This window comes from Engystomops pustulosus, chromosome 9, assembly GCF_040894005.1.
Source record: "Engystomops pustulosus chromosome 9, aEngPut4.maternal, whole genome shotgun sequence".
NCBI classification, from domain to species: Eukaryota; Metazoa; Chordata; class Amphibia; order Anura; family Leptodactylidae; genus Engystomops; species Engystomops pustulosus.
This window is the reverse complement of record NC_092419.1, coordinates 111,847,151-111,865,158: the sequence shown is the minus strand read 5'-3', so window position 1 is coordinate 111,865,158 and position 18,008 is coordinate 111,847,151. Positions and strand designations below refer to the sequence as shown.

At 41.9% G+C, this 18,008-nt stretch overlaps 1 protein-coding gene across 4 annotated transcripts in view; it reads right to left on the bottom strand.

Annotated features, from left to right (window-relative positions):
• RXRA (retinoid X receptor alpha) overlaps window positions 1–17,806 on the bottom strand; it is a 142,414-nt gene extending 124,608 nt beyond the window's left edge. Inside the window, exon 1 of one of the 4 annotated variants that reach the window (XM_072125785.1) lies at window positions 17,730–17,806. Coding sequence is in view for 3 of the 4 variants with exons in the window: in XM_072125783.1 (XP_071981884.1) it covers window positions 13,297–13,324 (28 nt within the window). In the remaining variant the exon portion in view is untranslated. Of the gene's footprint in view, window positions 1–13,296; window positions 13,569–17,729 lie in introns of those variants that run through there. The other 3 variants (XM_072125783.1, XM_072125782.1, XM_072125784.1) reach the window with 3 other exon arrangements.
• Between the last annotated feature and the right edge of the window lie 202 nt (window positions 17,807–18,008).

The following is an 18,008-nucleotide window of genomic DNA, read 5'->3' as shown; positions in this document are numbered from 1 at the left end:
AATCACTACTGTGAAGAGTGTGGGGTGGTCGTATCCAAGGACAGCTATTGCGTCACAAAATGGCTAGGAAATTATCTTCGCAGTGGAACATAGATTTTTTAAATAACATGCAATTGAATAAATGTATATGTAAGGCAGATGAATTAAATATAAATGTTGAGATGGGAATATCTTTTGACATGGTCTTTCAGATGCTGAGTTTTTGGAGACGACCACTAGGAATATATATATCATCCGCTGAGATCAGTCTATGACATTGAGGAGTTCATCCTAACATGCAGATGGTCATTTGTCACCTGGATCCGGCGCTGGATAGGCGGTGACCTGGATCCGGTGAGGTGATATGTGGTGACCTGGATCCAGTCATGTATGACCTGTATTTGGCAATGCCTCCAGCTCGAGATGTGATACATGAAAATATCAGGGCAATGTAGAATGGGATATGCACCCTTGGCTCTGGCTGGGAGAGAATGATTGGGTCTTAGGCCAGTAAGTAGCTGCAATCCACTTGGCTCCTCTGGATACATATACAGTATATACATTGCTACAGCAGATCTGAAGCCGTGTAGTGTTTAAGGCTGAGAGTTTATGAAGCATTTTTCTTTATAGTTACATGCAATCTATGGACCTAATAGAAACCATCATCAGTATTAGTCCGGAGCCATTGTAGGACAAGATCCCAGACAAACAACCTCCGGCTAAAAACAACAATAAAAATAAAGCAGTCACTGTCTCGCCCGGTGATTCTGCATTGTATGGGGGGGGGGGGGGTTCTCTTTTTTTTTTTTTTTTTTCTCCTTTTCAGAATCGAAAACGCATCTTTCCATTTGTATCCACATAGCAACGTCTGCAGGCACTCGAAGACCGAGAGATAGAGAGGAATGAATGGTCCAATTAGAAGGCACAATTAGCAGAGAAAAGTGCAGGCGAATAGACGGAATCCGCAGCGCAGTTTTAATTCACGATAATAATAATGACGACAATCAATGAGCTCCAAACAAGAAGTCAATAATGTCCATTCAACACAATATGATCCATGAACCCAAGACAACGGCTTCTGCCGGCAACACAATGGGAGCATGAAATTGGAGGAACATTAACCCATTAGAGGGAGGTCCCTTCCAGCACCCACAATGCACTGGGAAGCTGTGCAGGTATTTATTCCTATGTTGCACAGGAGAATGCAGTGATATGGACGATGGAGGCCAGGCTGTGGGTCGCTCAATGTAAGTTATTGTTTACAGGGTCTCGCTGAGCCCTGGGAATGGGCCAGGTGAACAAATAGTTTCCTCCCTTGTACGTGGTGGATGGACGTGCGATTACAGAGCAAGACGGAAAAAAAATACATCTACAAATTCAGAAAAACTTACATTCCTGTTGTCCCTCTTGAACTTGAGGGTCATTCATTCACACTTGCATCTTAGTCAATTAGCCAAGCCCTGTCTAGCAATAGCAAAGAGCGGAGAAATATCCACCACCTCCAACGAGGAGAAGGCTCCACATGCAAATAGACTCTAAGGTGGAACGTGGAGAGATGTCATTGTGGCGACACAAGTGAAGGTTAGTTTGCCATTTAGAGGGATGAAAGCAGCGACGGTATATAAAGGAGCCATTGATCGGCAGTATACACCGGAGCGGATTAAAAAGAAGCCGACACTGTTGATCAAACAATGATATGGAGAACTCCACAGGCGACGGAGAAAATGATGAAACTATTATATGTGCTTAGAAATAAAATGCAGACACTGAATGCCTGCAGAATACAGCAATTTACTGTTAGGGCCTGCAAGCTATAGGACTATACCATAATAACGGGAGGGCCTGCAAGCTATAGGACTATACAGCAATAACATAAGGGGTGTGCAAGCTATAGGACTATACCGCAATAACATAAGGGGCCTGCAAGCTATAGGACTATACAGCAATAACATAAGGGGTCTGCAAGCTATAGGACTATACAGCAATAACATAAGGGGTGTGCAAGCTATAGGACTATACCGCAATAACATAAGGGGCCTGCAAGCTATAGGACTATACCGCAATAACATAAGGGGTGTGCAAGCTATAGGACTATACCGCAATAACATAAGGGGCCTGCAAGCTATAGGACTATACCATAATAACGGGAGGGTCTGCAAGCTATAGGACTATACCGCAATAACATAAGGGGCCTGCAAGCTATAGGACTATACCGCAATAACATAAGGGGTGTGCAAGCTATAGGACTATACCGCAATAACATAAGGGGTGTGCAAGCTATAGGACTATACCGCAATAACATAAGGGGTGTGCAAGCTATAGGACTATACCGCAATAACATAAGGGGCCTGCAAGCTATAGGACTATACCGCAATAACATAAGGGGTGTGCAAGCTATAGGACTATACCGCAATAACATAAGGGGTGTGCAAGCTATAGGACTATACCGCAATAACATAAGGGGCCTGCAAGCTATAGGACTATACCGCAATAACATAAGGGGTGTGCAAGCTATAGGACTATACCGCAATAACATAAGGGGTCTGCAAGCTATAGGACTATACCGCAATAACATAAGGGGTGTGCAAGCTATAGGACTATACCATAACAACATAAGGGGTCTGCAAGCTATAAGACTATACCATAATAACAGGAGGGCCTGCAAGCTATAGGACTATACCATAATAACGGGAGGGTCTGCAAGCTATAAGACTATACCGCAATAACATAAGGGGCCTGCAAGCTATAGGACTATACCGCAATAACATAAGGGGTCTGCAAGCTATAGGACTATACCATAATAACATAAGGGGTCTGCAAGCTATAGGACTATACCGCAATAACATAAGGGGTCTGAAAGCTATAGGACTATACCATAATAACATAAGGGGTCTGCAAGCTATAAGACTATACCATAATAACGGGAGGGCCTGCAAGCTATAGGACTATACCGTAATAACATAAGAGGTCTGCAAGCTATAGGACTATACCGCAATAACATAAGGGGTCTGCAAGCTATAGGACTATACCATAATAACATAAGGGGTGTGCAAGCTATAGGACTATACCATGATAACATAAGGGGTCTGCAAGCTATAAGACTATACCATAATAACGGGAGGGCCTGCAAGCTATAGGACTATACCGTAATAACATAAGGGGTCTGCAAGCTATAGGACTATACCATAATAACATAAGGGGTCTGCAAGCTATAGGACTATACCATAATAACATAAGGGGTCTGCAAGCTATAGGACTATACCGCAATAACATAAGGGGTGTGCAAGCTATAGGACTATACCGCAATAACATAAGGGGTGTGCAAGCTATAGGACTATACCGCAATAACATAAGGGGTGTGCAAGCTATAGGACTATACCGCAATAACATAAGGGGCCTGCAAGCTATAGGACTATACCGCAATAACATAAGGGGTGTGCAAGCTATAGGACTATACCGCAATAACATAAGGGGTGTGCAAGCTATAGGACTATACCGCAATAACATAAGGGGCCTGCAAGCTATAGGACTATACCGCAATAACATAAGGGGTGTGCAAGCTATAGGACTATACCGCAATAACATAAGGGGCCTGCAAGCTATAGGACTATACCGCAATAACATAAGGGGTGTGCAAGCTATAGGACTATACCGTAATAACATAAGGGGTCTGCAAGCTATAGGACTATACCATAATAACATAAGGGGTCTGCAAGCTATAAGACTATACCATAATAACAGGAGGGCCTGCAAGCTATAGGACTATACCATAATAACTGGAGGGTCTGCAAGCTATAAGACTATACCGCAATAACATAAGGGGCCTGCAAGCTATAGGACTATACCGCAATAACATAAGGGGTCTGCAAGCTATAGGACTATACCATAATAACATAAGGGGTCTGCAAGCTATAGGACTATACCGCAATAACATAAGGGGTCTGCAAGCTATAGGACTATACCGCAATAACATAAGGGGTCTGCAAGCTATAGGACTATACCATAATAACATAAGGGGTCTGCAAGCTATAGGACTATACCATAATAACATAAGGGGTCTGCAAGCTATAAGACTATACCATAATAACGGGAGGGCCTGCAAGCTATAGGACTATACCGTAATAACATAAGAGGTCTGCAAGCTATAGGACTATACCGCAATAACATAAGGGGTCTGCAAGCTATAGGACTATACCATAATAACATAAGGGGTGTGCAAGCTATAGGACTATACCATGATAACATAAGGGGTCTGCAAGCTATAAGACTATACCATAATAACGGGAGGGCCTGCAAGCTATAGGACTATACCGTAATAACATAAGGGGTCTGCAAGCTATAGGACTATACCGCAATAACATAAGGGGTGTGCAAGCTATAGGACTATACCATAATAACAGGAGGGCCTGCAAGCTATAGGACTATACCATAATAACATAAGGGGTCTGCAAGCTATAGGACTATACCATAATAACATAAGGGGTCTGCAAGCTATAGGACTATACCGCAATAACATAAGGGGTCTGCAAGCTATAGGACTATACAGCAATAATGTGAGGACCTGCCAGCTATGACTATACCTATATAGTCCTTGATATACAACGACCCAAAACGGACAGACTGCAAACCGCTCATCCTGCATGTTGTCCCATTGAGGTGTTTAGAGGTTTGTCACTTGAAACTCAGACATGTGAGAGGTGGTGGCATTGCAGACCACCCATACTGTGCCATCTTCTAACATTTTATTATGGTCATACATACGACAGTAATGTCAGACAAAACTGACCATCTTATCCAGAGATGAAGACCATCAAATATCAGTGGGGGTCTGACTCCTTCATCCCTGCCATACAGCTGTGTGATGGGATTCGGGGAGAGCGCTGTGGTACCATCACCGTGACATCATCTAAGGTTTGGGCTTTGATTTCCGCTGCTCTCAGCTCCTCTCGCAAAAAATGAAAGAAGAGAAACACATACAGTGCGGATTTCATATAAAAAAGACAGCAGTAAGAAGTTATAGAGCGGGCAATGCCAGCGCCCAAGTACAGATCACTATCAATGATTAAAGAAAGTACAAGGGGCGTTCACACTGCGGGTATCACTGAGGTCTTACCCAGGAGGGGTCCCGCAGATCACAACAGAGATACCCACAATAAGAACAACCCTTCACCTCTCCTTTACTAAATGAGCCCTTGAAGGGGATGTCTAGTCAAAAAAACATGGCTGCTCTCCTCTAAAATCACATGTGACTATCTTGCGGATGTATAGAGACGAATGGAGATTAGTTGCGGTACCTCACACCCCCATGGACAGGAGCAGAGCTGTTTTTGGAAGAAATCAGCCATGTTTTTCAACTTCTTTAAATAAAGCCGTTGATGACCCCATTTTTACATCTTTGGTTAGACATTCTTTTTCTGAAATTTGGCATAAAAAATGGATGGCTATAAAAAGTGGAAAAAGAGAACCAAGTCAAGTATCTGCTTTTAGTAAATAGATAAGTAAAAAAATAATACTGATACTTTGCAATAAACGTTTCCGTCTAGACATGTTTAAAAAAAATGATTGCAATTTAAATCAGAAACTGCAAAACAGAAGCCAAAACGCAGATGGGAACAGGACCAAATACCCACATGAGCCCAAGGGGGGCCAATATTTTGATAAGCCTGTGGGCTGGCATTCATCAGGAGCTTTACCAGGACCTGAATGTCATAAATCTACAATCCCCAAAATACACCTGGTTACCCTTCTTGTGCTGCTTGGCCTCTCTACATGTCAGTACTTTCTGTAGTGCTGGAATTTTATTCACACGCTAGAAGCTCAGAAAGATGATAAGAGGAGGATTCAGAAGTTGAATTTGTATTTAAGTGCTTAAGTGTGTAAGTAATTGCTGACACCCTTCATAACTGAACATCCAGTGGTCAGTTTGTAACCGGGGTCGTTCTTAAGTAGGGGACCGCCTGTACTGTAAAATCTAGAAATGTGAATAGATGAAGATGAAGAACCCGCTGATTTACCCACCCCCTGGTGCGCTGTGAACCTGAGCGCCGAGGACAAGATTTGGTGTCAGAAAGGCAACTACAATTTTACTAGGTCAAACCTAAAACAGAAACAGGAAATCCCGGAATGTCCTTTATATGGGGTCCGTGCGCCTTTAAATGCTGAGCCGTCCCTCACAAGATACTCTGCTGTGGAGTCACAAGACTCTGCTTTAACCACTAAACCGCACCTCTTCCTGATCACACAAAGCCTCAACGTTATAGAGCAGAAAATCTGTCCTCGCAGACGCTTCACAACTTTGGTTACCATTGCACAAGTTGAAACAAAAATCACAGTTCTGTACTGAAGCCATAGACTTTGTATACTCGGATACAATCACTTCCTTCTGGGGCGATGGAAGATGTAGGTAGTTGAGGGAAATACCAGCACACAAATAGGCAATGCCCCCCCTGCAGAGCCTGACTGTGTCTGACTTCATTTATAGTATAAGTCAGCCGAAAGGCAGAGGTGCCAGGAGTCACACCCCAACTGATCACCTATGAGTGACCCATCCTATAGATATGGATGTAAAACCCCTTCAATGGCCCTCCGAACGCACAATCTTGTTATGGATCTGTGATGTGGCTATGGATCCATAACATGAGAAGACTACAGCTAGGAGGAGTATTGCAGGCCAAGCCATTCCCTGCTCAGATTCCCTTTCCTCAATGGCCCTAATAATCCCAGAATCAGGCAAAAGAAATTTCATAGGAAAATAAATTCTATTTACAGAGCACCTCTGTATAAATCTAGGAGGGCCCCCTGCTCCCAAGAGCCTGCCCTCTAGGAGGGCCCCCTGCTCCCAAGAGCCTGCCCTCTAGGAGGGCCCCCTGCTCCCAAGAGCCTGCCCTCTAGGAGGGCCCCCTGCTCCCAAGAGCCTGCCCTCTAGGAGGGCCCCCTGCTCCCAAGAGCCTGCCCTCTAGGAGGGCCCCCTGCTCCCAAGAGCCTGCCCTCTAGGAGGGCCCCCTGCTCCCAAGAGCCTGCCCTCTAGGAGGGCCCCCTGCTCCCAAGAGCCTGCCCTCTAGGAGGGCCCCCTGCTCCCAAGAGCCTGCCATCTAGGAGGGCCCCCTGCTCCCAAGAGCCTGCCATCTAGGAGGGCCCCCTGCTCCCAAGAGCCTGCCATCTAGGAGGGCCCCCTGCTCCCAAGAGCCTGCCATCTAGGAGGGCCCCCTGCTCCCAAGAGCCTGCCATCTAGGAGGGCCCCCTGCTCCCAAGAGCCTGCCATCTAGGAGGGCCCCCTGCTCCCAAGAGCCTGCCATCTAGGAGGGCCCCCTGCTCCCAAGAGCCTGCCATCTAGGAGGGCCCCCTGCTCCCAAGAGCCTGCCATCTAGGAGGGCCCCCTGCTCCCAAGAGCCTGCCATCTAGGAGGGCCCCCTGCTCCCAAGAGCCTGCCCTCTAGGAGGGCCCCCTGCTCCCAAGAGCCTGCCCTCTAGGAGGGCCCCCTGCTCCCAAGAGCCTGCCATCTAGGAGGGCCCCTTGTTGATGCCCTTCAATTAAAAGACGGGCACATTCACATGTTGGGGTTTTGCCTGCGTTCTCAACGCATTACAATAGATGAGTAGAGGTGATTTGCCCAATTACATTACTGTTTACATTTGTCAACGCTGTGTTAACATATATATTAACAAAATATATGTGTTAACATAATGGTAACATATGTGCTAACATCTCATTTACTATGCGTTTTGTAAACACTAATGTTAACAGTAATGTAATTGGGCAAATCACCTGTCTCAGCTGTTGTAATGAATTTCAAACGCAATGAAAACGCAGGCCAAAACGCAACGTGTAAACGCGCCCCGAATCTTATGATCATGGCCCGTATTGCACACACATTTGTGTGCTCGGGGTCTTGGGCCGTGTTCACACACATAATTGCTGCTATTTCTATCATTGTTCCATTCACCTGAATGTGATTTGTGGATATCGAAGAGCCCAATACAGAAACCACTGCAGATGCATTTATAAGAAGTGAAATTCCCAATGTGAACAACCCCTAATGTGACGTTATAACTACAATCAATAACAATGCAGCGGCTTATTATGATCAATCATTATTGATTATCACTCATTACATCTAATCAGTGACCTGCTCTGAGAACACACAATAGATATATGTAATGATGAGAATAATGCTTCTCATGGGACGGTAAGCCTGTAATATCATCCATGTACAACCTATATCCATATTTACACAACTGCAGTTCTGGTCTGTGTGCTAGCATAGGTACAACAATGAAGCACGCTCTGCAATGCACACATCTATTACTCTCCTTTCATCCTGTAGAGAGGCAACTGTAGGATGCAGGAATACAATCTGTTGCTTTCTGTTATCAGCCATTCTATTTATGAATTAAATTGTCATTTAAGAACAAAATAAATTATCCTCCTGTGATCGGTAAGATCAGTTGCTAAGAACCACATTTGCATCTTATGTGACTGGTACCAGCCAAGAATCAGCCCTGGACAATTCAGGCCGTCTTTTCCTGCAGACAATTCCTCCCACAGCTGTAGAAGAGAATTTCATGTTACAGACAAGATGAACATAAGCAATAAAGTGAAATCTGAAGAGTTCTCATAGCACTGGGATATAATAACCCCCTATGGAGCCAGTGGAGCCTTGGGTCTCAGGCCTGTGTAGTGCAGACTCCAGCACAGCGAGGGTTAACAATGGCTGCTCGTACAGGCCGCTGAATAGGCAGGACGGACTTGAACCCTGGACTCTCACTTTTTTTTTCTTTATATTTTCATGTGTGCAAGATAAAAGTCCACCCATCCCCTCCTCTATTACGCACGGGTTTGCCTGTATTGCGTAAAGAAATGGGCACCGCTGTCCGCTTCAGAATCAGAGGTTGCGATAAAGAGACCCATGTCAGCAGCCATAATGGAAAACTTTCAGGACACATTTTGCAGTAATACTTGTATAATGCATCACGAGATGCTTTCAGGAGAAATTTTCCAAGGCCTCAATCCTATATATGGCTATTTACTGTATATATGCCACACATGGCATTATGAACCCGTTTTTGGTCTTTTTTTAAGCAGTCCCTTAAAAAAACGCATCCGTTTTTTACTTTTTTTTAATAAATTGGTAAAACCTGTCAAAAAACGGGTGGGTTTTTTCCAAAAAGCAAGCATCTTTAAAAAACGGATGCGTTTTTTAATGGACTGCTTAAAAGCGGACCAAAAATGGGTTCAAAACGCCACGTGTTAGTGTTTTGAACCCGTTTTTAGGCAGTTAACACATCCGTTTTTGACAGTTTTTCCCAATTATCCCAATTATATTAATTGATAATGGGAAAAAAAACTGACAAAAATGGTAAAAACTGATGCGGTTTCAATAAACGCATGAGTTTTTTAACAGACTGCATAAAAACGGGTTAAAAATGCTAATATGTGCCACCACCCTTACACCTTGGTCAGCCATAGCCATGGCCAGTTGATAGGGGCAGCCATTTGCTAGATTGGCTATGTGTCAGCCAATATGTTTGGGTCAGGCAGCCGAACACGAACGTCAGGTCCACTGCACACCTTGTAGAGAAGAGGAGTCCTTGCATCATATTTTGGTATAATGCAAGTACGCCCCTTCTGTGCAAGGTGGACAGTCCATGGGATCGGTCGGACATAAAGTTCTCGTTTGTGTGCAGTAGGCCTCAGGGTGCGTTCACGTTGCGTTTTAAAACGCATTACAACAGCTGAGGAGAGGCGATTTGCCTAATTATATTACAGTTAACATTTGCGTTTACAAAACGCATTGTAAACGTGATGTTAACACATGCATTAACATCACGTTAAAAAATATAAATAGTAATGCAATTAGGCAAATCAACCTCTCCTACGCTGTTGTAATGCGTTTTAAACCCAACGAAAACACAACGAGACTCATCCACGTCTGGCATCAACTATCAACATGGATTCCAATCTGCTGTAAAGGATCTGGCTCCCATGTCCACGTGAATGAAGAGGCCACTGAACAGAAGTGTAATGAGGCAGATTTTAAGCCACAGGAAAGTAGTGCAGTGTGAACATACTTCTAGATATATGTAACAACAGGACTAAAATGACTAGAATAACTAGGGGCAACTCTCCATGTTACATTGCCAAGTCATAATCACTTGGGGTACACCCTCCCCCATTACAAAGTGTAACATCCATCCAAACCTGGTACACACCAGCGGACACATCTTCAAAGACAGACTACATCCTGATAATCCTATAAAGCTCTGCTGCCACATCCCCTTGACACTTCTCTCAACCAAAGACGAATAAAGGAGAAACCTCCAAAAATAAATTGGGGGGGGGGGGGGCAGCATAATCTAAAAATTGAAGGTGGTGAAAAAAATCCACCTTCCATATTCTGCCAGTTCACATGGCGCCGTACAGCTGGGGGTATATCAGGAGGAGCTTCATTGATGCAATGACCGCACTGGTGATAATATAACCAATATTTTACCAATAATTGATAGCCACCTTCCTCCATTTGACAATTTAGTGCAGTTATGGAATTTGGTTCCTGAACCAGAGAGCGCTGGATGAACACAGAGAGAAAGTAAGCAATGGATAATCTAGGTAATTCTGTAGAAAAGCCTCACTATTGTTCATTAAATAGGGCATCGTCATTAGGGTAAGTGAGCGCTGTGAGCGGAGCCGGACACGTTTATCACCGTCCCTGCTGGTATTACAGACCATTAATAGTTTATTTATACTAGTGACGAGCAATGAGACAGAGAGCTGTCGAAAAGGCAACGTGATACGTTGCGTGAGGCGTTTGATTGAAGTCTTGGCATGCTGAGATCTGCAGGTGACACCGTCTTCATAGCACGGCTTGGATGGTAACGTATGGTACCTACCGACACGCGAGGGAGGACCGGACAGAGAGAGAGAAAGAACCCTAAATAATTCAGACAGAAAGCAGGGCACGGATATAGCAAGGCTTCAGCTGACTTTCTATAAGCAGCACTTAAGACGATCCACCCGTGATCACATTACCCCTGGCACAGGTCGAAAAAGAAGGTAACTGGAGATGCAACTTTCAGTGGGTTTTTTTTTTTTGTTTTTTTTTGGCAAGTGTGATCGTATTAAATGGAAAGTGTTGCGTCCTATGACATCGTATCAACAACGAACACATACTACACAAGATGTGAAGAGGATCTGTTCACACCATGTAAAACACTGCACAACAGATACCCCGGCTACGTGACAGACCCTTAAGACCTATAATGGGGTGCGTCAGATTAGGGCAAGGTGACAGGGCGCAATGGAGTCCGGCAGCAGTGCAAACTGACTAGAGAAATGGAGGTGACATTTTAAAGGGATGATTGTCTGCATTTCTCTATCGCCCGATCAGGGGGGTACTCACTGGATTTTGATAAGATTCATATATGCAGAAGTGGAGATGACTGCAGCTAACCTGCCACATGTGGTCTTAGAGAATCTCCTTCACAATCAGTTGCCCGATTAAAGGGATGTCTTTTGCAGCTACGTGGGCGGCTGTGTCATGAGTCCTGTGCAGATTCCTTCTTATTTTATCTGTAAGATATTGCTGCATGTGACATGATATTTCCCTTGACAACTTGGCAGACCTCCACCTGCCCGAGTCATCTACTGAGCACCATCAAGATTCACAGTGCAGAAGATCCGTCACAGTGTTGCAGTTCTTCTTATTTACTTTCAGGTAGTTTTGAAGACAACCTACACTAGGCCAAAATCTCTAGATGTGTATAACTTCTCAAGTGAACGGTGAACTTTCTGCTATCATAGCTTATACATCGTGAATGAGGCACAAGGAATACACTGCCTCAATTTATCATTAGTTATTGCCAGCAATAAAAAGATGGTGGCTTTAACAGTACACAAATGTCCATCCTCCAACTACAGATACCCGGATTATTAATGAGCATTGATTAGACTCCATTCCAGCCTGTGGTGTGTAATATTACATCATCATACGTGATATACTGAGGCCTCAACTATCCACTGAGAGCAATCACACGGGTCACAATAGTCACTGATTAATGTCAATGATCAATATGACAATCACAAACATCTGCAACCAAAGTGCAAAAACAACAAGAAAACAAACAAAAAACGTCTAAGAAACTTATCCACAGATCTTTACAACATATAAAATACGCAGAGAATTCACACATTGAAACGTCTGGATTTTGTGTAAACTTTATGAGTCCCCAGAGGTTGAGCAGCAACTTACAAATACAATCCAAGGGCTAAAGCTCCAACACATAAAAGCAATGGACTGCAAAAAAAGAGCCACAAGCATTGATAGTTATATGCAGATTATTCTGGAAAAATAGCACCAATATAAGATCAGTCACAAGCCCGACTACACATCAGCAGAAACTTCCAGCATCTACACCCAGCATGGAAACAGCACATCTGACCAGACCGCCTGCAAGCTACAGTGCAACTACAACTCTCAGCATGCCCCAACTATTGAAGGGAAAGAGGCAAGACTCCCTGATGATGATGGGAGTTATAGTGTAGAAAGCAGACCTATCCTCTAACCATGCCCGATTAGTGGTACTGTAAGCCCACAGTTCAGATGCCAGTGCTGCCAGTAAGTGCCAACACTGATTCAGGTTAATAGTGGGCGGAACTGATCTAATAAGAGAGGCGCTAAATTCGTCAGTGCTGAGGTTTGATGCGATTTTCTAATTTTACATTTTTTTTTTTTTTTTTTTGCATGTCACATAAAAAAGAAAAGAAACCACAAGATAATTTACAGAGACCATGGACTACCTGGGCACCAAGGGGTATTTATAGTAGCTGCCGAGTGTCACTTGACAGGCCCCCAGGGGGGTCTTTCAGAATCATTTAGTCTTGCATCTCAGTCCCAAGCAGTTTAACCCTATGCTTCCAGTGCTGCTGGCTCCTCTGATTGCAGCAGCATGCAATGTTTACAGGTTTGGTATGACAGGGGCTTATACCAAGCAGTGCTAAAGTTCTGCTAAAGCTGGACATAGAGGGTTAACTGGGCATTCACATGACCCAAGGCCAATGCAAAAACATAAGATGAGGGGCAATATAAGAAAACATGGTCCATACAGCCCCCAGCCCACCTGCAGACCCCCAGCAGGACTTAACCCTTGCAGGGAGAAGTTCTGCCCCGCAGCTGGAGCCACAACTTCTGCACATGTGCACGAGTGCGGGGCCGGCAGTCTGTGGCCCCCAGGAGCGGGGCCTGCTGCGGTGCACTGGAGCCCAGGCTGCGGCGGGGTAAGCGGAGCGCAGGAGGCTGCAGCAGCCGAGAGATGATGCACTCACCCAGCGGCAGGAAATGCTTGGTGTCCATCGCTGTTACCTCATGCCCGGCGAGGAGTCAGGGAAGGACGGAGTCTCGGGGGCCCCGGGTGCGGGGGGAGAGGGCACGGGGTCCCGGGGGGCAGTACGATCCAGAGCCGGGGAGGCCGCGGCGGACGAGTTGGAGCAAACTCACCAACAATGTAAGTAAAGTACTTGTGTCTCTGCTCCACCACTGACTGCAGCGCCGGGGCCCCGCCAGGGGGGGAGCGGACAGCGACCTCTAGCGCCCACACCGGGAACTGCAGCCGCACAGCCAGCGACATACACAGCACATGTATAATATATCCTATATACACAGCACATGTATAACATACCCTATATACACATCACATGTATAACATACCCTATATACACATCACATGTATAATATATCCTATATACACAGCACATGTATAACATATCCTATATACACAGCACATGTATAACATACCCTATATACACATCACATGTATAACATACCCTATATACACAGCACATGTATAACATATCCTATATACACAGCACATGTATAATATATCCTATATACACATCACATGTATAACATACCCTATATACACAGCACATGTATAACATATCCTATATACACAGCACATGTATAACATATCCTATATACACAGCACATGTATAATATATCCTATATACACAGCACATGTATAACACATCCTATATACACATCACATGTATAACATATCCTATATACACAGCACATGTATAATATATCCTATATACACATCACATGTATAACACATCCTATATACACATCACATGTATAACATATCCTATATACACAGCACATGTATAACATATCCTATATACACAGCACATGTATAACATACCCTATATACACAGCACATGTATAACATACCCTATATACACAGCACATGTATAACACATCACATGTATAATATATCCTATATACACATCACATGTATAACATACCCTATATACACAGCACATGTATAATATATCCTATATACACAGCACATGTATAACATACCCTATATACACAGCACATGTATAACATATCCTATATACACATCACATGTATAACATATCCTCTATACACATCACATGTATAACATCCTATATACACATCACATGTATAACATATCCTATATACACAGCACATGTATAATATATCCTATATACACAGCACATGTATAACATATCCTATATACACAGCACATGTATAACACATCCTATATACACATCACATGTATAACATATCCTATATACACAGCACATGTATAATATATCCTATATACACAGCACATGTATAACATATCCTATATACACAGCACATGTATAATATATCCTATATACACAGCACATGTATAACATATCCTATATACACAGCACATGTATAACACATCCTATATACACAGCACATGTATAACATATCCTATATACACAGCACATGTATAACATATCCTATATACACAGCACATGTATAATATATCCTATATACACAGCACATGTATAACACATCCTATATACACATCACATGTATAACATATCCTATATACACAGCACATGTATAATATATCCTATATACACATCACATGTATAACACATCCTATATACACATCACATGTATAACATATCCTATATACACAGCACATGTATAACATATCCTATATACACAGCACATGTATAACATACCCTATATACACAGCACATGTATAACATACCCTATATACACAGCACATGTATAACACATCCTATATACACAGCACATGTATAACACACCCTATATACACAGCACATGTATAACACATCCTATATACACATCACATGTATAACATATCCTATATACACATCACATGTATAACACATCCTATATACACAGCACATGTATAACACATCCTATATACACAGCACATGTATAACACATCCTATATACACAGCACATGTATAACATATCCTATATACACATCACATGTATAACACATCCTATATACACATCACATGTATAACACATCCATAACACATCCTATATACACATCACATGTATAACATATCCTATATACACATCACATGTATAACATCCTATATACACATCACATGTATAACACATCCTATATACACATCACATGTATAACACATCCTATATACACATCACATGTATAACATATCCTATATACACATCACATGTATAACACATCCTATATACACATCACATGTATAACACATCCTATATACACATCACATGTATAACATCCTATATACACATCACATGTATAACACATCCTATATACACATCACATGTATAACACATCCTATATACACATCACATGTATAACATATCCTATATACACATCACATGTATAACACATCCTATATACACATCACATGTATAACACATCCTATATACACATCACATGTATAACATATCCTCTATACACATCACATGTATAACATCCTATATACACATCACATGTATAACATCCTATATACACATCACATGTATAACATATCCTATATACACAGCACATGTATAACACATCCTATATACACATCACATGTATAATATATCCTATATACACATCACATGTATAACACATCCTATATACACAGCACATGTATAATATATCCTATATACACATCACATGTATAACACATCCTATATACACATCACATGTATAACACATCCTATATACACAGCACATGTATAACATATCCTATATACACAGCACATGTATAACACATCCTATATACACAGCACATGTATAACATATCCTATATACACATCACATGTATAACACATCCTATATACACAGCACATGTATAACATATCCTATATACACAGCACATGTATAACATATCCTATATACACATCACATGTATAACATATCCTATATACACATCACATGTATAACACATCCTATATACACAGCACATGTATAACATATCCTATATACACAGCACATGTATAACACATCCTATATACACAGCACATGTATAACATATCCTATATACACAGCACATGTATAACATATCCTATATACACAGCACATGTATAACATATCCTATATACACAGCACATGTATAACATATCCTATATACACATCACATGTATAACATATCCTATATACACATCACATGTATAACACATCCTATATACACAGCACATGTATAACATATCCTATATACACAGCACATGTATAACATATCCTATATACACAGCACATGTATAACATATCCTATATACACATCACATGTATAACATATCCTCTATACACATCACATGTATAACATCCTATATACACATCACATGTATAACATCCTATATACACATCACATGTATAACATATCCTATATACACAGCACATGTATAACACATCCTCTATACACATCACATGTATAACACATCCTATATACACAGCACATGTATAACACATCCTATATACACAGCACATGTATAACATATCCTATATACACATCACATGTATAACACATCCTATATACTCAGCACATGTATAATATATCCTATATACACAGCACATGTATAACACATCCTATATACACATCACATGTATAACACATCCTATATACACATCACATGTATAACATATCCTATATACACATCACATGTATAACACATCCTATATACACATCACATGTATAACACATCCTATATACACATCACATGTATAACACATCCTATATACACATCACATGTATAACACATCCTATATACACATCACATGTATAACACATCCTATATACACAGCACATGTATAATATATCCTATATACACATCACATGTATAACACATCCTATATACACAGCACATGTATAACACATCCTATATACACAGCACATGTATAACACATCCTATATACACATCACAGGTATAACACATCCTATATACACATCACATGTATAACATATCCTATATACACAGCACATGTATAATATATCCTATATACACATCACATGTATAACACATCCTATATACACAGCACATGTATAACACATCCTATATACACAGCACATGTATAATATATCCTATATACACATCACATGTATAACACATCCTATATACACAGCACATGTATAACACATCCTATATATACGGCACATTTATTACACTCATATCACACGTCACACATATCATACATGTCACACGCATATAACACGCTGTGCCCTTCATTACATACATGTCACATGCATATTACACACTGTTGCATTCTTTACACACGTGCCCCACATGTGTTGTGTCACGTCACAGTATTAAACACGTAACATTACACACGTGATAACATACGTGTCTCTCACATATGTTACAGATAGGATTGCATGTGTCACACACATACCAGGAGACATTATTGTATATTATATCAGAATGACACAGCAGACATATGTACCATGAGCCCCTCTCACACATTTACCTCATAGATGCAACATTTATGTAACCCAGCAGGGTGTACACTGAGAATTCTCCGGAGGGTATGGACTGCTCCTGAGGGAGACCAAAAATGGAGGGTGCAGCCAATCAAATTTCTGCTTTTATTGTATAATCTGCTGGAGGTACATGATAGACACCCTGTGATTGGCTTACCTGGTCTGCCTACAAATACTGCTGATAAGCCTCTTTGTGGAGCAAAATGGAATGGTGCAGCTTGGTAAAGTGGCCAATCACATCTCTGCTTTCATGTTCTCACTGGCTG